Here is a 22,827-nt window from a genome sequence, read left to right on the forward strand (position 1 = left end):
TAGAAACAGTAATTTATTGTATAGATTAAATTACATATTTAATTTAATAGATGTTTATGATATTTAAGATCATAATATAATTCTCGATTATTGCTAAGACTTTCCCCTACATGACTCTTTATATTTTTGAATTAATTTTAGATTTTAATAAAAATATTTAAAAACAGCTATTGTTAAATCAACAGTTATTTTATTTTATAGATTAATTATTTAATAGATTTTTATAAAGGATCATAATATAATATAATAGTATAATATAAATGATCATAATATAAATCTTGATTATTGTTAAGACTCCTCTTCTTAGACTATCTTTTTTATTAATTATAAATTTTATTAAAATTATTTAAAAACAACTTTCTTAAAGAACAAAATGAAATGAATAAAACAAGTTATTTTATTTATTAAATGATATATTTCATTCACATTTATGATGCAGATAATCATATAACATAATTCTTTATTAGTAAGACTTTGCTCTCCCTTCATAGACCTACTATATCTGCATCTGTAAATGTATTATTGTAGGTCTAAACGCTTAGCAGTAGGTGGAGCCACATTCACTACAATTATATTCCAAGAAGAATGTTGCAGTGAGAAAAAACATAATTTGAAAAGGCTTGTGAGAAAAACCTGCCTCTTATAAGAACATGATCGCAGGCACCTCATGTGTGAGAGACTCCAGTGCTCCTCAACTTACAGTGGAATAAATCACACAGGGTAAGCATCTCTACTCATTCACACACATTAAGAACTTCTGGGAAGATAGGAAGAATCCTATTTTGTAAGGTATCTTGTTTTTGCATTGCATTCTAAATTCTATGACATGATTTTTACATCATTTTGATTGATAACTATAATAACGGTGAGCAAGATAACTCAACTACGAGTTTTAGTGTTTCACATTGAACAACTGCACTTTGTTTTATACGTACATAAAGATCTTACAAGATAATCTTGTAATATTATACACAAATACTTAGTAATTTAAATGAGAATGAACTTCTACAAGTCTTCACAGAAACAAAAGCTGGCATTATTACATGAATAGGAGCTTTTCTTGAACAGAAAACAACAATTTCAACTGGAGGTTGCTGGAGGGCTTTGTCAGATAAATATGGTGTCTAAGTACTAGTTGGTACATGCCTTCAGTTGCACTACTTTTGAAATAGCTGTAATGACCTTGTACAGTAGATTTACTGTTACTTGTGTTTTATTTGAACTGTTTCTTTCTGAACAGTCTGGGAGGTTCAGAAAGCTTCTAGAACAGAGATGTGCATCCTCAGGGGTGGGGGGACCCATTAAATTCAATATTACATGACTGAATTTGTCAAGAACATTTCCCACAGTGTTGAAATGAGATCTGTTGCCATCAGATATGATGGATATGGTCATTTGCACAAGGACAATGCGTTACTTTTAAAAATGTGCCATGGCATAATTACTTTTATGAACTGGGTGAACGGGCACAGATCAGACACTGTTGTTTTGTGCTGCAATGTGGAGGACTCTGCCAAGTTGCTGCAGGACTGAGCCAGCGTCAACAGCAGTTGTATTCAAATAAAACAATATGATCTTTGCGACATGGATGAAATGTAATTGGAGTTTAAGTGGAAACGGTGCAAACGCACATGAGGGCGCATGATGGAGATCGTCTTTTTTCTCTGTGTTGCAGGTCACAATGCTCGGGATCTGCTTGTGTTTGAGTGTTGCCGTCCGCTTTGCGGTGTCTCAGGAAGCCGAAGCTCAGGAGCCTGTCACATACATGGCAAGTAGTCCAAAACACATAAAAGCTGCTTGTGTGTAGCTTGCTGCTTTGTTTTTAGGTATCTGTTAGTGTTCTTATTTTTATTCTTCCTTCTTCTTCCGCTCTTTGAGTCTATGGGAGCCCATAGAACAGCTTGCAGGAAAATTATGAAATTTGGCGTAAACAGATAGAGGACAGTCTGAACATTAACCACAGCAATTGTCAAATCTCTAATCATTTCCTTTAGTGTTCAAATTTATGCTAATAGCTTTTGAACCATAAGGGCAAGAAACAACTTTTTCTTCTTCTTCTTTTTTTTCTTCTGATTCATTGGCACAAGATGATTCGATTTGATTTTCCATCATGAATTTTTTTATTTTTTCCATTTTGAATTTTATGAAAAACCTATTTTTTCTTTTTTTGATTTTTACCCAAATTGGCTCAGATTATCTTTAGACTATGCTGGCAAAAAATATATATTTTTTATAGACAAAGCCTCTCGAATAACACGCAAACGAATTCGACAAAGAGCACGTCAAAATGAACGTGAGGCTATTTCTCTGCAACACTTTAGCATATTGAGGCGAGTATTGGTACATGTCATCACAAGCATGACCCAAGGCTACATGCAGCGTTTCGGCACAGCGCTAGGTCAGGAGAAAATGCCTATTTTTGTTTATGACTTCTGAACGGTTTGCCCCAAAACTGGTCTCTTTGGATTCAGTGCAGTATACTGAGTCGAATGATACCCATTTGATCCCATATCGACCATTTTGGGTGTCGGCTATGTTGAATTTTGTTGTAAAATGCTGTATTTTATGAACGCATTAGCATATCATTACAAAACTCGGTGTGGGTTATCGGCACCATGCCCTGAAGGTACATTTTGGAACAGCACCACCTTCTGGTCAAAATTTATAAGTCATACCGAGAATAGTGATACAATTATACCATTTTCGGTTAAACTTGCTGTCCGCCATTTTGAATTTCTTTGAAAAACTACTTTTTGAACTCCTCCTGGACCGTCGGTCCGATTATCACCAAAATTGGCTCAGAGCATCTTTAGTCCATGCAGTAGCTGTGTTTACATGGGCTCTAATAATCTGTTTGTAATCAGACTAGTGGCACAATTGGAATAAAAAGTCACAATGTAACCATGTCAATCGGAATGAATTGGCCAAATCCGATTGAAATTTCATTCGGATTGTAAGGGTTTAAACTTTTTCTAATCCGTTGGATAGGATGTGTAAAGACTTGATCAGACTGAAAACAGAAACTGGAAAGTTCGGCACATGTGCAATGATGTAGAAAGGGCGTAATGACATGACGCATGGAACGAGCTGTTGTTGTTGAATATAGTGTAATAAATGACTGTCGTGTCATTGTAAAATTCTCTTTCAACTTATCGTCTGTGAAGTGCTGCATGGCAATCTTGTCCCAGCAGTCTTCGTCTCCAAATCTGGACCCAAAATAGATCAATATTAAGTCATTATTCTTTTTAAAACAATGAAAAGAAGCGACAGCAGGATGATAGCTAGTATGTACAAACAGCGTGAAACTCTCTGATCAAAGCTTGATCAAGCTTGTGACATATAAACGCGCACATCAACCCGATCATTTTATTTAGTGTTTATGTAAACATTATGTTCGGATTCATCAATCGGAATGATTTAATTCCAACTAAAACAAAATGTGTCCATGTAAATGTAACTATTGCTACCTCAGCACCACCTACTGGTCAAAAGTAATAAGCAATTAAATCATATAACCAGTGATTGCATTTTGCCTAAAATAATCTAAAAATGTCTTCAATTACTAGATAGATAGATAGATAGATAGATAGATAGATAGACGGATGATCCATTTGTAGAAATAGTCACAGGTGAATTTTTAATCAGCCATCAGTTTTTGATATCTTGTAATAGTGGTAATTTGATGTGTTTATTATCATTTATTATTAACACATATTTATTATCTCATGCCTTATGCCTTTCATTTTTCTTTCTTTTGCAGTGCACTGAAGGTTATGAATTTGACTTTGATAAACAAAGCTGTAAAGGTAACACAGCTTTTTTCCCCTCAATCAATTGTCTTAATAGCGTTAGACCAATATATTGGGCAGGCTGATTTATTGGCCTGTATTTGGACACTTTGACATTAGCAAAGTATTTCCACATATACTGTATACAGTACATCTATAGGCATTGAATCAGCGTATCACCATCAACCATTGAAAAACCCACATCAGTCAAACACAAATTAGCATACTGCATAATTAGGATCTGTGATAGATGTTCATATAAAAAAAAGAGTAACTTTTTTAAAAACTACTTTTAGAATTGGTTGATCTAATCATGCTAATCATGTGTCTTTCTATACATAGATATAGATGAGTGCAAGACAGTGCAGGACGCCTGCAAAGGGGGCATGAAATGCGTCAACCACTTTGGAGGATACCTCTGCTTACCCCACAACGCTCAGATAATTGTCAGTAACGGTGAGGATGAGCCCACTACTGCCCCACCAGTGGAAAGAGATGTTCAGCCCGGGATAGCTCCCAATTATAGGGGCGATTACTCAAGAGTCATTCAAAGCGCAACACATACAATCCAGTGTGGTGTCGGTTTCATGCCAGACTCTCAGAACTACTGCAGAGGTGAGCAACAGCTGTTCTCTCCAGAATCTTCTACCTGGTTATTTGAAGTATTTATTGTGATTGTGAAGTTTAAAGATCTCTGTGAATGGTGTGTATAAAATTGTTTGGTGTTAAATTTTAAAATGTCCTGGTGTTCATGTGTACCCAGTTTTGTGAGGTCTGGACATTACACTCTGGCAGGTGAAAAGCCACATTAAAAAATTGGCATCGATGGTTCCATAAAGGCCTGAACACACCAAGCCGATGGTCGGCCGACTAAATTTTCTCAGTGTGTTCCGCACCGTCGGCTGAAGTTGGTCCTCATCTGCTTTTTTTCGGCCGATTCTAAATGTTGAATCGGCGTCGGAGCTCGTCGGTTCGTCGGGCATTCTGATCATTCTGATTGGCCGTTCAGCTACTGTCACCTTCTGGTACGGAAAGACATTTCATCTCGCACAGGTGCAGAATGACGTGCTACTTGGCCGTCGGCTGTTTAGCGTTGGTTTGGTGTGTCAGGGCAACTTTGGACAAAGACGCTGCCGACGTGAGCCAACCCCGCAGTCTGCGTTCGTCACCACTAGTTCGTCGGCATCGGCTTGGTGTGTTCCTGCCTTAAGAGACCTTTAACTTCCATAGAACCTTTCCATTACTCAAAAGGTTCTTTATGTGGAAAAAGGTTCTTTAGATTATTAGAATGTTCTTCACACCAAGACAAAAATGGTTCTTTTAAAAAACAAAATGGTTCTTCTGTGGCATTGCTGTGAAAATACCTTTTGGAACCTTAATGTACACAAATTCAAAGTATCCAATGAATTTAGATTTTAGCCCACATGGAGCAAAAATGTATTAAAGCGGCACCTTGTGTCCAATTGTCACAAAATTTGGTACATAGCTTCCTGTGGACACCCTGCACAAATATACCAAATTTCACGATGAAACTTTAATTATACTTTGAATAAAAAGTTACTTTCAAATGGCTGCTTTTGATTGGCTGCTAAATTTGATTGGCTGCTATGTTTATTCCTGTTGATTTGTTAGAAACCATATACTTCCATACTAGGAGTAGGTCAGAATCCTTACTATTAATGAAACAGTATCTGAGAAATCATCAGGATGGATTACCGCCAAGATTTGTATCCCATAAGGCCATGGGAGAGGGTGACTTAGCTGACATCATGCGTCACATGACAATGGCAACATGGTGCCGATTAGTGGTTAAACGGATCGTTGTTGATCCGTGATCCGAACAGACCAAGCCCCACGGTTCGGGACACATGTGATCTGCGGATCAATTGCAAGTTTAACCGCAACAGAGTGAAAGGTTATCATTTGAAAGTGTTTTGTCTTGCTAGTTTACACATTAAATAGATATAAAACCATTCCAGCGCTAAAAGTGGCAAAAGATGATTTAATTCGGTATCGCACGCAGCTCTGTTATCGGTGCGCACAGACGCACATACATACAAGGTTCGCGCGCACACACAAGAGAGGTGCGTCCAACTATGCTGCGTTCACACCGAACGCGTCAGGGGCGTAAAATTCGCGCCAGACGCGTCTAGTTGGACGCTTGAACATTTTGAAGTCAGACGCTTCAGACGCGCGTAAAATTCGCTCAATTCGCGCGTCTAAACAAAGTGTGTTCAGACGCGAATTCGCGTCATGGGAGGGGCTTTCATCTCTTTCTGCACAGATCCTCTGAATAAACACATAATCTCGTCAGTTGGAAACCTGTAGCGGCAATTTAACTCGTTATGCCGGCCGACTTTTGCTAGCTAGAAGGTGGGCTAGTATCAACGGCTAAAATAATGCAAAAAGTTTTACAACTAACCAGATTGTCCGATTTCTTCGCTTATTCTCTTCCAGGCAAGGTCCTTTTTATTCCTGTCTCGATAAAAATATAATGACACATCTCAGGGTGGCAGCGACATCTTTGTTCTGGTCTCCACCGCTGATCACATCATAAACACGTTACTACCAAAGCAGAGTCCCTGATTGGTTAACGCGCCGCGAATTTACGCCAAAGTTCAGATTTTTCAACTCGGGCGTTTGGGCGTCAGACGCTCAATTCGCGCGTCAGCCGCGTGAACGCTCAATTCGCGCCGCGCCATTCGCGCGTCAACGGCCGATTCGCGCCGCAGGACACCTAGACGCGCGTTTACATTGACTTAACATGTAAATCAGACGCCCCAGACGCGTTTGGTGTGAACGCAGCATAGCTCGCGAACTCCAAATTGATTTCTCTTTCGTGTCCTCAATGCACTTGGATGGTCACATACACACATCATGTCAGTCAAAATACCCCTCTCGGCAAGTATTCTCGTAAACACACTCGGTTATGTCTTAATTGAAGGAGGTGAGAATTCGAATAGAGTGCCTCAGGGATGACGTGTTTTTGTAGGCAAAACCCGGAAGCGAGTTAGCATTTTAGGACTTCCGGTTCCATTGCCCCGAAGTCTATGGGTTTTTTGAATGGGTTTTTGCTAAATTGCCTGAAATAAGGTCTGTGGTTAACAAAGCCTCTAAATATTTTCACGTTTTGATCTATGACATAAAACACACCAGTTATAACCCATTTGCGATTTTTTAAACCTTTACTGTGTATTAAATACGGCGGTTGCTAACAAATTGCAAAAGGGACTACTTCCTTTGGCGGGGACTTTAGACGTCATCATGACAAACAGGACATTGGGACAGCATTTCTCATGAAAAAGTGGATAACACAGCACAGATCATAAACATCAAGCATGTTTTTAAGTAACGTTTTTTAAAAATACAGTTTGAGGAAGCTTGGTGGTGACGACGTTGATCCGCGACCATGGTGTGCTGTAGTCCGTTTATAGCCTACTGTTAGTTTTTGATATCTGTCCACTTTATTTCGGTTTCAAAATGTACAAATGTTGTGTTAACTTGTAAAGATTATCTTGATAGACAAAACGTGTAAGTGTCATAACCCTTTGTTAAACACAGAGCTTATTTTTTGCGATTTTCCAAAAGTCTATGGGAAAAATGAATAGGCTTTCGATCGAGGGAACCCGTGCGCCGCTAACTTCCGGGTTGGCCTACAAAAACACGTCATCCCTCGGATGTGTGCGTGCATGGGGTCTTAAAATGACAGCAACCTATAAATACCTGCTGTTGTCGGTCATGAAAATCAAACAACAAAACAGCTTTAACGAAGATTAATCTATATTAAATTTATACAGTGAACAGTGTCATTTTACATTTAATTATTACATTTCTGTACACGAAAATGAATACTACAGTTAGACCTTATACTTTAAGTAAGTAATAAATGCAAAGTTAAGTTACCGCCCACCACCCAATTTTTTTTTTTTTTTTGTGCTGATCCAAAAAATGATCTGATCCGTGATTTCATAATCATGATGCGATCCGAACCGTGAGTTTTGTGATCCGTTGAACCACTAGTGCCGATGAAAAAATTGAGCCGGACGTGATGATCATGAAAATTGCATCGCACACTGCCCACAAGTTAAATGTGTATACATGAGGTATACTTTGCTTTTTAATCATGCAAAATATTTTTTTGTCTATTAGATGATACACTCCACATGTTGTGTCATAAAATGTGTTTGAAATAGGTTTTAGTTTTTTAAATTGACAGAAAAAAATGTATTCTGTCCCATACATTTTTAAAATTATTACCAAAAATGTAAATGATTTTATTAGCCTATAGCTAACAAGTTTGCAGCACTTAAAAGATTAGTGATATAAATGTTGTTTGTAAAATATTAATTTAGTCAGAATACAAGGCTAATTGTGAGATGCCATTAATGAAGAAAGAGGATCTTTGTGAGCAGAATGTGTAGTTACGACACCTACCAGCAGGGCTAACCGGACCATGCTAACAAGCCAAACACTGACCCTTGGGAAGTCATTGTGTCACTCTTTGGGATGTTGTTGTGTCAGTTCAGAGGATGCAGTGCCAGAAATCTGCTTCCTCTGAGTCTGTCTTCTTCTATCTGGTGGATAAAACAATTTGTGTGTGTGTGCTAATGGTGTTTTTCTTTCCCAACTTGATAGAGGGCTCAGTCGTGTTACAGCATGTGCTAGAAGCAAACAATTTAGGTTGCATAAACCATTCAAGATGAGACTGAAAGACATGAATTGCAAAGACATGCCAACTAACATGTCATCCCAAAAGAATAATACATTTGTTTCCCAATCTTAAATCATTTTATTAGATACTATGAGCAGACATTTGCACGGTTTCCATTTGCAGTATTACTTGATAGGTGATTCCACTCTTGCTCCTGAAGAGATCAGGAGAAATCAGTGTCAGGTTTAAAGCTGGTAAGAGTTGGTTTATACTGGATTGGTTTGGTTTTGATCTTGCTGGTGGATCACACTGTTTAAGAGCAAAACATAGCTGGTGCAGCTTTTATAAAAAAAGTTTAATTTTAAATGTCATGTGGTTTCATAAAAAAGTAATAATCTTAATAATCTAATAAGACCCCTTGTGGTAATAATCACGTTTTTAATGTTGTTTATATGTCTATGTGGTGTTTTTAATATTCTTTAAAGGTCCCGTTCTTTGTGATCCCATGTTTCAAACTTTAGTTAGTGTGTAATGTTGTTGTTAGAGTATAAATAAAATCTGTAAAATTTTAAAGCTCAAAGTTCAATGCCAAGCGAGATATTTTATTTAACAGAAGTCACCTACATCGAACGGCCAGTTTGGACTACATCCCTCTACTTCCTTCTTTAATGACGTCACTAAAACTAATTTTAAACTTTTTTGACTAACCTCCGCCCACAGGAATACACAAGAGTTGCGTTTGTAGAGTGTGTTTGTCGCCATGTCGTCGAAACGCTGTTATTTTCATCCTGCAGTCCAATCACCGGGTCTGATTCCGGCTCAAATTGATAGGGTAAAATTAAAGACATGTTTACAATAACACTGAGCGCGTGCATCTCCACGTTATGGTAAGAGGCGTGACCTTTCCGGGCAAGATGCGCTAAGCTGCTGTCAAATCACAACACAGGAACCGCTGGCACAATCAGAACTCGTTACGTATTTCTGAAGGAGGGACTTCATAGAACAAGGAAGTCATCAGCCCGTTTTTATGACAGTGGAAACAGTGGTATACAGATAAGTAAATTATGTGAAAAATACTGTGTTTTTTTACATGCGAAACATGAACACATGTTATATTGCACACTATAAACACAATCAAAGCTTAAAAAAAAAACACGAAAAACGGGACCTTTAAGACAAACTATGTGCAAATTCACATGTCAGCACTAGAGGTGTGACCTCGCGAGACTAGACTGTGACGAGATTTCTCGTCGAGGCGAAAAGTAGTCTTGTGATGTTGCCATGACAGAGTGTTAGGATGATTAGGAAAGAATATGCCACCGCTACGTTTACATTATGCTCCCTTCGCTTTGTATTTAAATTACAAAAAAAAAAAAAACATTTAATTCAGTCGGATAACGGTCGCCGCCGCTCCATATTTACAGAGTACGCGCGACCGTTGAAAGTGAAAGTAAACGCGAGCGCGCATTCAAACGTGATTTCAATACCCCGCATTTGACAGCGGCTCCCTGATGAATACAGATATCTCTCAATATGAAAGCTATTTTAGGCTGGGCAGTGTAGTTGTAACCATCTCCTAGCTCTGTATCAAGGAAAAATTTGGTCTTATTTGAACTTTGAATATTGAGAGAGTGCGATTATGGTTGCACTTGTAAAATGTTACCATAAAAATGAATAACAGTTTTCTCTTCTTCTTATTTACTAATACAAACAATAAGGTTTCATTTGTTAACATTAGTTAATGCACTGTGAACTATCATGAACTAACAATGAATGACTATATTTATCAACTAACAAACAAAGATTAATAAATACTGTAGCAAATATATTGCTTGTTGTTAGTTGATGTTGGTTAATACATTAATGTTAATAAATGAGACCTTACTGTAAAGTGTTACCATTTTTATTTATACTGTTTTTATTTCTGTGATCAGTTTGTGGAAAGGAGTTCAGTTAGGAGGTCAAAAGTTGTAGAAGCTCATAAATCATGTACAGCAAGGTCTGAAGAGACTGAAATCATACAGAAGAGAAGTCAGTAATTTGAGTTAGTGGCAAAACCTTTTACAGTACTTGAGTATTGTTGTCTTTTACTGCATATGATAATTCAGTCTCAGAAAGTAGAACTGAAATGACATTCATTACAAGATGATTAGTTAAAACATTTCAAATACACCTGCAGAATATTTTTTCTAGTCATGTATTTCGCCATCTTGTCTGGTCTCATGAACTCAATCTCGAGTCTCGTCTCGTCTCGTGAGATACCGGTCTCGTCACACCCCTAGTCAGCATCATTGCAGAGTATTTTCTTCTTAAAACTCCAGTGAAAAAAAAACAAATCACTTATTTTTTAAAAAACAAAAACAATTTATACAAATATCATAAATTATTAATTCATACATTTTAATTATATTTTTGGGGAGTCGCACCACTATGTAAACAACTATGTAAAAAAAAAAAAAAAAAAAAAAAAAAAAGTCTGAATCATCTGATATTTCAGATGTTATAATGTTGATATCAAATATTTATTGACCTTGACAATAAGTACTCTCTATGATATTTTCTGTTTTATGCTTTTTCTGCATGTGCAGAATCTGCATGTGCACTTTACTGGGTAGATTACTTACAAATTGTAGTCATTTACTGATTTCAAATTACATGATAGAAATTGTAGTTAGCAACGTAATCCATTACATTACACATTTAAGGTAATGTAATCTGAATACTTTTGATTACTTTTGGCCTAACTCATTTATCACATTGATTTGAATAGGATAATCTTGTACCATATAAACATTCAAAAAGAAAGAGAATATATTCCATTCTTTGTTATCAACAACATGAAGTGTATTAAATATTGCATTACGTCAGGGTTTCAAAGACAAAAAGACAGGGTTCAGACAAAAAAAAAATGGGGAATCCCTGTATTGCATGTAAATATGAAATGGTGTGAATTTGTTCATTTTAATGTGTTTGAAAGACAAAAGCTTTCCAAAGACAGTACTACATGGTTAAATGACTCACTGAGTGATAATTCAAAATAATAATTAATGTGGAGCCGATTAAATATGCAATGTTGCAAAGTTGAGAAAACACTTCTTAAAAGTGAAATGATTTCTGTAACTCCAGTGATCAAATGCTGTGGGTCTCAGTTTTCAGTGAAAAACTGTGAACTTTTCAATAGTCGTATAGTGGCTGGTCGGTGTGTGCGATTCCACAAACCTTCTAAACGTATATAAGCAGTTGGCTTTTTTAGAAAGGAAAATTTAAAAGATAAAAAATAAGTAGTAGGGAGAATCAATGAATTATGAGAATAACATGTTTACGAGTATTTTAAAATGTAATATAATCTAATTACAAATACTTAATTTTTGGAATCTGATTACATAGATTAATCTGGGTAAATCTTAAAACTGGTTCTTTTTATTATCAAACAGCTAACAGAGGTTATGTGGTGTTGTTTGAGGAAGTATGGGTCAGGACATGCATCTCTCAGCCCATTAAAATGAGTCAACAATTAGCTCGGGCCTCTTCCCGCAAAGAGAGTCGAACTTCCTTCAATGTTTACATATTTTCGGCCAGTCTCTTTCAGAAGCGTCTTGGCAGTGATTCCTTTGGAATCTGACACCAGTTTGTTGGAATTAAATCACCATCATGTGGGTGATCACAAACTCCAGGTGTGCCTCTCTCAGAGAGGTGGGCAAGAAAACTGCAAGTTTTTTGTCTAAACTCTCGCCTGAAAGGTCTCGCACCTCATTTTTTCCAGTGTGGATCAGCCAGTTTGGCTATCAGCAGTGCTGAACCCCCTGAAAGGGCCCAAATGCTGGTCAGCAAAGCTTTGGAAACACTCGACGAGAGGCCCCCCGGGAGGCTTCGGATCTGTGCGTGGACATTATTCTCACATTAATGCTTCAAATAGGTCACTAGGAAGAATCTGCCTGAATGTCCTTTCATTTGGATAAGGAGGTTTTGCACTCACATGTGTTGCACATCCAATAGTCTGTATATGAATCACAGAAAACTGGGCTATTCTTAGGCCTTTGTATATAGTTACTTGACCAAACCTGGCAGATAAGTGCAGACCACCCACGATGGCCCCCACAGCGTGAAAGGACACTTTCTGCGCTCCAGAACTAAGCTGGAAATCTCGCCAGACATACCAAAGAATGATTAGGAGTGCAGAAAAGATGTGTGTTTTGGATTATGCTACCTGTTGTTTTAAATAAGTGGTGTTATTAGTGTTATATTTGAGGAACTGAATTAAATGGGCAGTGAATTGCATTAACAGGCCAGCAGTTATTTTGTTTATTACTCATGCACTCTCATTTTTAATTTCATCATTTGTCACTAATGTTCAATTGCGTTCCACCCTTTTTTACAGATGTGAATGAATGTCTCACCGCAAACCCCTGCCAACATCAGTGCTACAATCTGATTGGCTCTTACATCTGCCAATGTGAAGTTGGATATGAACTGGCTTCAGACTCTGTCTCCTGTCAAGGTTATTTTTTAAAGCATTTTTAAAATCTATGTAAGAAAGTATAACTTTTACATTTTTTTTAAATTGCATGCTTTGTTCGAATATTCCTGGATATTACAATTTTGACTCTTCCCTCAGTGTATATAAACAAATGAGTAAAGTATTCACAGTAATATGCTTACAAATGTCAGAATGACATTCGATTCATTTAGTTGAGGTGAATCTCACAGTTTCTTAGGGAGATGCTAACATCTACACATAACCAACTCTTGGACACCTGTAAAAGTAGGTGTTCTGTTCAAGAATTCCTGACCAAGAATTCACAATCAAACAGTATTTCCATGACAATAACATCGTACAATGTATTTCTATCCAATGAATTTAATATCATTTCTTAATGATTTTAATGACCATTGGACAATTTAGCATTATTCTGTGATTATACGTTTATAATTCATAAAGAAATAGGTATTACCATATCAAACACAGAGAACACAAAATTCTGTGAAGGTTTGCTATGATTACTTCTAACTTGCATATTGCCAGCTTGCAAATGTTATCGCTTAAGAGGCTAATCTGTTAGCATGTGTTATCCTGAGAAATGTTACTTTTGAACATTTGTGGTTTATAATGTCACGTGTGAAAAAGCCAGTTATGAACTTTGATAAACTAATTAAAATTGTCTTTGGCTAATTAACATATATTGTTTGTGTTACTCAACAACCTACTTGGCACTGAAATATTATATAGAAATATACTGATGAAAAAATATTGAACCAAGTGCTCTGCAGTTTTGTCGTATGCAGCTTTAAATGATCAAGCTCCTTAAAGTTGTGTGGATTCTGATTGGCTGTCAATGATTTTATCACTCAGCTGGAAAAAATCATTCTTAAAGTGATTCCACTTTATAGTTATAGTCATTATCATTATAGTTATTATCCTTAGTGTGAATGGGCCTTAAGGTTTTAAATGATAAAACTATGGATATATTGTATAAATCAAGATAAACTATATGTGGACACTTTCTGATTGTCATATGTTAGTGTAGTTTAGTAAAGAAATATGTATTTTTTATCAAGATGTGTGTACATCGGGGTCTGCTAATTATCATGCCTTTAGTATGATGGGGGAAGCTCTAATCTGTTGATTGGTCAGTTTGAATGTCTCACTTTGGGTTTCAGTCACATGGTCAAGGAAGGGATAAAAGAAGATTGAACTGTTGCTCTGGACTCTTCCCTTTTCTCTGCACTTCTTTTCCTCTGGGTCCCTTTCTTGGGGCACTCTTTCTTTGCCTCAACTTTTCTGCCTCTTTCTCTCTACACTTTCTCTTTCTCCCTATCCCTCAGGTAACGTTCTACATATATGCTGGGTATGATTAATGGATTAAGGTTTATCATCTCATACATCTATTTTGTAACTATTTTAAGTGTAACCATAACCAGATATTGTCATTAAACCCTTTCGATTGCAAATGATGCGCTAATTAGTTTTGATTTGGTATTAACTTTGAAGTGCTACCTATTGCAATATAATATCGTCACACTATAGAAACACACTCCCAAATTGCTTATTTACTTCGTTAGTATAAGTAGCAGTGGGTGAAATGTACAAGAAATGTACGGTTTTCTACCATCTTGCTGATAATGTTTCTTTACTAGTCATTCAGCAATCCTGCAGCCTGAACCACTATAGGCAAACCACCCTTACACGCTGCAATTAAAAATATTTTGATAAATAAGGGTCACTGAGTTTCATTCTTATTTGTGTTTTCCAGATATCGATGAGTGTGAATTCTCAAATTACATGTGCCAGTTCCAGTGTGTGAATCAACCTGGAGGATACAGTTGTGTGTGTCCTGAGGGATACCAGCTCCAAGGGACGCGGATGTGCCAAGGTATATTCGTTTGTTTAGTCCAGGGCTGCTGAAGTGGCTTCAGAACTTGCTCATTGACCTTTTCTACCCTGTTAATAGATATAAATGAGTGTGAAACAGCACACAACTGCAGAGAAGATGAAATGTGTTGGAATTACTATGGAGGATTCCGTTGCTATCCCAGAAACCCCTGCCGTGAGCCATATGTGAAAACAGGCGAAGGGTGTGTCAAATATCCTGATAAAATCATGCCGTGTTGCAATAAAAAATTAAAATGTTATTTCACCCAAAATTTTATCCTGTTTTCATCGGTTTAACTCTCTACCAACAGTCGCTGTCGGTGCCAGTCACCAAGTGTTTGCCGGGGAATACCACCTGTCATTGTCTATAAGTACATGAGCATCTTTTCTGATCGCTCAGTGCCTGCGGATATCTTCCAGATTCAAGCTACCAGTGTCTACCCCAATATGGTAAACACTTTCACGATCAAATCTGGCAATGAGGGAGGAGAATTCTATCTGAGGGTAAGATGTGTCAATTTTTTTAGTGGAAAATTTTTAAACAGTTACCCCAATCCTAAAGCAGTGATTACAGTCTTTCATACATAATGAAAAACCAAAATTTCAAGTTTTTTGTTATACCTGTTACAGTTGAAGTTTTTGGGGATGAACATACAAGGTCTTTTCAGTAAAAGACTGATCACTATTATTTTCCATAACAGAGTTGAATAATTGAGCTTGACAATGTAAATGTAAACATAATAAAAAAAAACTTGTTAAGACTGTAAAAGATAGTTGCCTCTGTTACTTTTAAAGTGTTTTCAGTTTGAATGTTACAGGGATCAGTGCAAAAATGTCTAATAATGGCCTTAGCACTGCATAACACCATAACACCATATTATTTAGAGTCAGTATTCTTTTTTTTGCCAAGAATGTTTTTCTGTAAAAAGATTGATATATATATGTTTATTTATTACACACAAAAAACTGATTAAAACTGTAAGAGATTTACAGTGCTCTAAATGAGTACACCCCTTTGAAAAGTAACATTTTAAACAATATCTTAATGAAAACAAAAGCAATTTCCAAAATGTTGACAAGACTAAGTTTTATCTTAGTCTTGTTTAACATAAAAAATGAAAGTAAGGATAATAATATAACTTAGAGAACAACATTTTCAGTTTTACTTAAATTAGGGTGATGCAAAAATGAGTACACCCCACTGAAAGTCTCTGGAGCAGAGCTAAATTTTAGACTACAAATGTCTAAGAATTCAACCACAGGTGAGTCTAATTATTCATTACACAGGTGTCCAGCAGACAGTTGACTATAAAAGGGTGTTAAAACCCCTTCCCATTTCATGCTGTCAGCAATGGCACCACATGGAAGAAAAATGTCACAAGACCTGAGAAAGAAAATAATTTATTTACACCAGAAAGGTGAAGGCTACAAGAAGATCAGCAAAGCTTTACTTATCAGTCAGAATACTGTAGCAAAAGTGGTACAAAAATTTTAAAAAGATGGAACTGCAACCATCTCACAGAGACGTCCAGGTCATCCACGGAAGTTAACACCTCGACAGGAGCATCTTCTGATGAGAAGGGTTGAAGAAAATCGGCATGCAAGTTCACTGCAGTTACCTAAAGTAGAAAGCCAAACTGGGGTGACTATTTCCTGTGACACAATACGACGTACACTGCAGAAGAATGGCATGCAAGGGTGCCGTCCATGAAAGAAGACTTTCCTAAAGCCCAGGCACAAAAAAGCCCACCTAGAGTTTGCCAGGGCCCATGCTGACAAAGATGAAGACTACTGGGACACTAAACTCTGGAGTGATGAAACCAAGATAAATGTTTTTGGAACTGATGGCTTCAAAAACTGTATGGTGTCGCAAAGGTGAGGAATACAAAGAAAAATGCATGGTGCCTACAGTGAAACATGGTGGTGGCAGTGTCCTTATGTGGGGCTGTATGAGTGCTGCTGGTGTTCGAGGAGCTGCATTTCATTGATGGCATCATGAATTCACAGATGTACTGCTCTATACTGAAAGAGAAGATGCTACCATCACTCCGTGCCCTTGGTCGTCATGCACTTTTCCAACATGACAATGATCCTAAATGCACATCTAAGGCCACTGTTGGATTTCTGAAGAAGAACAGGTTGAAAGTGATTCAGCGGCTCCTGATCTGAACCCAATTGAACACCTATGGGGAATTCTGAAGAGACAAGTTGAGCATCACTCTCCATTCAGCATCCAGTCTCTAAAAGAGGTCATTCTTGAAGAATGGAAAAAGATAGATGTTGCAAAATGTCGCCAACTTGTTCATTCCATGCCTAGAAGACTTGGTGTTGTCATTATAAATCATGGAGGCCATACAAAGTACTAGATGTAGTAGTTTTGTTGTGGGGTGTACTCATTTTTGCATCACCCTAATTTGAGTAAAACTGAAAAATGTGTAATCTAAGTTATATTATTAACCTTACTTTCATGTTATAAGTTAAACAGATGTTATATTAAACTTAGTCTTGTCGAAATTGTTTTTGTGTTCATTGAGGTATTGTTTAAAATGTTACTTTTCAAAGGGGGTGTACTCATTTACGCTGAGCACTGTACCTCACTTTGATCCCACAACATTCAAATTCAAAAGCTTTATTGTCTAGCCCCACAGGGGTAGAAAATTGTCTTCAGACAAGGCTCAACAAAAAGAAAACAAAAACAAAACACAAACATTAATTTCCAAACTTCACAACATCCACACAACAACTCATCTTACAATCCTATTTAAAATATCAATGGCTGTCGGAACAAAGGTCTTCTTATACCTAGTCTTTTTAATCAGGGGTACTTTGTACCTTCTACCTGATGGAAGTACTGGAAATGAACTATAAAGTGGATGAGATGTATCTGCCAAAATAGCGGAGGTCTTTCTTTTTACTGCAGCAGTATAGAGGTCAGACAGAGATACTTGTTTTGCTCCAATAATTTTACCAGCCATGTTTACAATCCTTAAAAGTTTGTTCTTACATTTAACTGAGAGAGAATTAAACCAGGAAACCATGTTAAAAGTGAGCACAGACTCAATAAGAGATTTATACACAACTATCAAAATGTCTTTCTCTTCCATTTCTCTTCCAAAACCAGTTTAGTGCCAACCATAGACTGTAAAAAAATATGGACGTAGCGTCCGTGACGTCACCCATAGAGTTCTGAACAGCAGTTTTGACCAGTGCCCAAGGAAGTCGACCGGAAGTTGAAGTCGGCCACGTGCCGCCATCTTGTAGCAGAACTTCACTTGCGTTAGCCATCCCATTGACTCCCATTCATTTTGGCGTCACTTTGACAGCAAATAACTTTACATCTGAGGCGTTTAAAGACTCAATTTGTCCATTATTTATTTCTAAAGATACACGACAATGTATAAAGGGCCCCATTACCTTCTATGTTACATTATGGCCCCGTAGAAACAGTTTTTGTAAAAATAGGCTAACGATTGCGTCATAACCACTCGACTCTGTCGCACAGTAGAGAAATTACCGTACAGACAGGAGGAGAAGCTCGCAGGCAATAGTATGCATTAACTTAATATGGCGTACTGGCGTTACATTTTAAAATACTATACAAAATAATTAATCAGAATAATTACTCCTGCTCACTCACGCCAAAGAACTCCCCGCTCAAGCTCGCCGTCTCTGCAAGATTAACGATGGCAGTTTGCACGCACAGCTACTAGAAGATTTACATCTGTCAGACAGGTTGCTGACGTCATCAAGCTTAGTTTGAGTCTGCGCGTCAGAAACGGAAGTGCTAAAAATCGCTAAAAATGGGCTTCACTTGTCTCAATTGAGTTCCAATGGGGTCGCTGTGTCCATTTCTTTTACTGTCTATGGTTTTGACGCCTAAATGAGGCCGCGGCCATCTTAGCTGCGCGTCACCGCACGTCACTCCCGGATAACTGAAAATGGGCAAAGAGGCGGGGAGGTGGTTTGAGCTGATATGACTGGTTGCTGAAACCACGCCCGCCTAGCTCGATGTGACCATGTTAGCAGCAAAGGAGCTATATATCTAAGATACGATCTAAAATATTAATGAAGATAAGTTTTATCATCAGAACGTTCTAAAGGTTTACTGTCAATCTACGGTGTTTTTTAAGATATAGATGCTCCAACACCAGTAGTGTTGGTTGTGCAAATAACAACATGCAAAATCAAATGGGACTTCATACCTTTATAATGAAATAGAGATCGCGAGATGAATCCAATCCGTGGCACTTGGGTAAAATATGAATGTCCATTGCAAAACAAAAAAACATGTCACATTTCTTCTGAATGATCTGCTCTCTGTCATCGTTCTTCAAGAAAGGATGCAATCTGAGCAGCGATCGTATCTAACAAACAAATGAGCCCGTGTCCAAAGTATATTTTTTTCAAAATAGTGCAGCAGTTTTAGTTATAATATCCAAGCAGTGCTGTCGGATTTTGATATCCTCCCGCCATTGTCATTGCAGTAAATCTCACAACCAAAACTTTCAGCCAATGCCACGATCCAACAACGTGTGTTCTGTGTCTCTTCCCCATGCATGCACATCTACACAGACACACATCAGTCTCGAATATTATGCAGCAAGCCATATTTTATAATTGTATAAAATAATCGAGCACAAATACGGCTGAGGTAACATGACGGCTCACAGACAGCAGCGCAATATACCTGTCACTCAAGTGACCACGCCCTTAATTATGCAGAACTTTAAGGCTTAATATAATTTAAACGGATAAGTTATAAAAAATTCACCCCCCTCAGAGTTGTCATGAAGGGCAAAAATAGCAGTATAGACCAAAACCACAATTTGAACCAACTTGTAAACATGTTTTTTTCTGCTATAAACTTGGCCAATTTAACATGGGACTCTATGAGATTCTGCTCTCTTTTGGAGCCTGTCCCTAGCTGCCAGTCGATGAATCGCAGTTTAAGTTACTTCCGTATTGGCTTCACGAGAGAAAGGGGGAGGTTGCCGCTTGGTGCCAACCCTGTTACATTTAAAATGTTTTGGGGTTGAATGTTACAGGGTTGTCTAATAATGTCTAATAACAACCTTATCTAACACTGCAAAACACCAGATTATTCACTGTCAGTATTCTTTTTTTTTCTGTTAACTCCAATTGTTCAACTGAAAATAAAGGTGATGATGACATAACTGTAAACATTTAAAAAAAAAAAAAAAAAGGATAGAGACTGTAAGAGATACTTGCCTCACTTTACCCATGACATTCCAAAACAGGTTTAGGTCCAACCCTGTTACATTTCAAATGTTGTGTGTTTAAATGTTACAGGGTTGAAGATCAGTGCAAAAAGATCTTATAACGGCCTTATCTAGCACTGCACAACACCAGATTTTTTTTACAGTCTGAATTTTTTTGTGAAGAACAATATTTTTTTCTGGAAAAAACAGAGTTGAGCTATGTAGCTGTAAACACAATGAAATACAGATGAAGACTGATGATGATTTTCTTTCAAAACATGTTTTGCACCAACCCTGTTATATTCTAAATAAAATGGGTCACTTTGATTGATAATTTCTTGTGGTGTAGTCTCTCTAGTGATGGTCTTTCTCTTTTTCTTTCAGCGCTCCAGTAATGTAAGTGCCATGTTGGTAATGACTAAACCTTTGACTGGACCTAGAGAACATGTTGTGGATCTGGAGATGGTCACTCAGAGTAATGCCTTGAGCTACCGTTCCAGCTCACTGCTGAGACTCACCATTATAGTGGGTCCATACCCTTTCTAAATCATCTAGTTTGACTGAATCAGCACCTTGGTTTTATGTTTGTACTGCAGCTTACTATGTTTAAAATGGTCAAAACAGCATGGTCACCTGGTCTAGATCAGTGGTTCTCAACTGGTTGGTTGCAACCCAAAAATGGATCATAGATGGAAACCGATTCGAAATCATTTAATTAATATTTGAATAAAATCATTTGTTTAATAAATTTCATGCTACTGTATTTAGTCACCAATTAATGTCCAATGTAAAATGTGGGCCCTGAAGCAAAACCAGCTGAGAGCCACTGGTCTAGTTAGTTGCATATTTACTAGGTTTTAAACAGGAATTGGTTTACTAATCATGAAAAGTAGGCTGTCTGGTTTATTGAATTTTTCATTTTTGTACTTTGAAAAATGAAAGACAAGGTCTGAGAGAGTGACATGAAGACCAAGAAATATCTAAAAAACAACACAGCTGGATAACAGAAGAAAACACAGTTGCTCAAGTTTCATTCTGAAAAGCACTTATAGGTTATTCTTTTTCTTGGTAGAAAGAGGTTTGTGAGATTCTGCTGCATGGATGCATGTCTTTTAATAGGATAGTTCACCCAAAAATGAAAAGTCTGTCATCATTTACTCACTTTTTGACTTTTCTTTTGTAGAACACATAAGGTGAAGTTTAGCAGAGTGCCCCTTGTGCTTGTTTCCATACAATATATTCAATAGGGACAGAAGATGTTGAGCTCCAAAAATGACAAAACATACCATAAAAGTAGTTCATACAACTCTTCAGCTATATTGTGAGTCTTCTGAAAAGACCAAAATGTACGTTATACACTGAAAACATTCCCTCCGCCACAGCTCTCAAATCTTTCACACATCTGCATATTCAAATGGGTGTGCCACAATTCGTTATGATAAATGCAGCATCCACAAACCATAAATTTTGGCATGTTAGGGGCCATTCACACATTGAAAACACACAACATGTGGGCAGTTGAATGGGGGGAAATCTAAGGTCTCAAAATGCGATTTTTAAAAGTTGAACTTATTTTAACTTCAGCTCTGCATTTTTAGAACACAGTTTAAAACACACAGGACATGAGCTCATTGGTCAAAGACGTCCATGTAGCACGTTTTTATAGAAGAACAATGGAAAAGCAATATAGTCGAATACAAAAACACATTCTGTGTGAATGGACCCCTTACTGACACAAAATTATTGTATGGCTTCAAAACATAGGCACAGATTTATATTTCTACCGGTGGGTGCCCACACTCTGAAAGAAACGCAGCTTCTTCTTTTTTTTTTTTTTGGAAACATGCAAGTGCAAGGCTTATGCTAGTCCTAAAATGCATGTTTGAGCTGTTTCAACTGAAAGCAACTTGTACAGACATATCTTAAAATAGGTCATTGTTTTGTCTCAAGATGCACACCAGTAATGTGTTTTTCTAAGATACTTAAAAGATACTTAAATGTCCTAATTGAACTAAGGCCTAATCCTGGTTTAGGCTAAGCCCTGTCTGTGAAACCGCGCCTTTAACATGCTCCTTGCTCAATACTTAATTATACTTAATTTTTCAAGAGAAGGCCTACTGTAGGGGTGAGTAGTTTAAATTTAATTTATTAATTTAATTTAAAGTTTCCTGAGTAGGGGTGTAACCCCAGTGTCCTGGCCAAATTCCCTCCATTTGCCCTTTCCAATCATGACCTTCAAATAATCCCCATCCATTGAATTGGCTATATCATTCTCTCTCCTCTCCACCTACAGCTGGTGTGTGTGGTGAGCGTGGTGCCGTTGTACTTTGGCTGCCGTTGCATCATCCAAGTGGATGCTGCACACTGGTGGTGGTTGAAGAGAGACCCCGATATGATTGGAAAGCGCTTTGGATAGGGGTGTAACGATACGCTCAGGTCACGATACGATACGTATCTCGATACGGAGTTCACGATACGATACGTATCACGATATTTTGAACAAAATGAAACTGAAATTCAAACAAGATTTATTAAAAAAACATGAACAAATTTCAATAATTTTCCTTGTTGTACATACAAGATCACATTTCAATAAAATAAATAAATATAAAATTTTAATAAAAACCTTCTGTATTCAAATTAACAGTTGAATAGGGCTGTCTGTCACTGAAAAAAAATGTTAAATTTAACATGAACTTAGAATTATGAATAGGGGCCGTTCACATGTCGCGTCTAAAAACGCGTGGAAGGCGCGGCCGCACCGCTTCTCCTTTCCAAAGCGCTTGCGCTCCCGTGGCG

General features: G+C 37.4%; 2 protein-coding genes across 2 annotated transcripts in view; one reads left to right on the plus strand and one right to left on the minus strand.

The window, feature by feature from the left end:
* armh3 (armadillo like helical domain containing 3) overlaps positions 1-22,827 on the minus strand; it is a 65,415-nt gene that overhangs the window by 37,967 nt on the left and 4,621 nt on the right. The gene's annotated exons all lie outside the window — the stretch shown is intronic.
* On the plus strand, positions 576-22,566 carry si:ch73-173h19.3 (uncharacterized protein LOC563864 homolog). Its single transcript, XM_048169191.1, has 9 exons — positions 576-720; positions 1,676-1,768; positions 3,761-3,806; positions 4,131-4,403; positions 12,818-12,937; positions 14,691-14,810; positions 14,889-15,012; positions 15,121-15,313; positions 20,413-22,566. Exons 2-9 carry the CDS (start codon positions 1,682-1,684, stop codon positions 20,572-20,574), a joined length of 1,125 nt encoding a protein of 374 aa, XP_048025148.1. The 5' UTR covers positions 576-720; positions 1,676-1,681; the 3' UTR covers positions 20,575-22,566.

This window comes from Megalobrama amblycephala, linkage group LG2 (assembly GCF_018812025.1).
Source record: "Megalobrama amblycephala isolate DHTTF-2021 linkage group LG2, ASM1881202v1, whole genome shotgun sequence".
Classification (NCBI taxonomy): domain Eukaryota; kingdom Metazoa; phylum Chordata; class Actinopteri; order Cypriniformes; family Xenocyprididae; genus Megalobrama; species Megalobrama amblycephala.

Excerpts from the sequence above, each read along its gene's own strand:
- si:ch73-173h19.3 (XM_048169191.1), top strand. The coding sequence starts at position 1,682 with ATGCTCGGGATCTGCTTGTGTTTGAGTGTTGCCGTCCGCTTTGCGGTG. Across the intron at positions 1,769-3,760 it reads AGGAGCCTGTCACATACATG|TGCACTGAAGGTTATGAATT; the intron begins GCAAGTAGTCCA and ends TTTCTTTTGCAG. Across the intron at positions 14,811-14,888 it reads AGGGACGCGGATGTGCCAAG|ATATAAATGAGTGTGAAACA; the intron begins GTATATTCGTTT and ends CCCTGTTAATAG.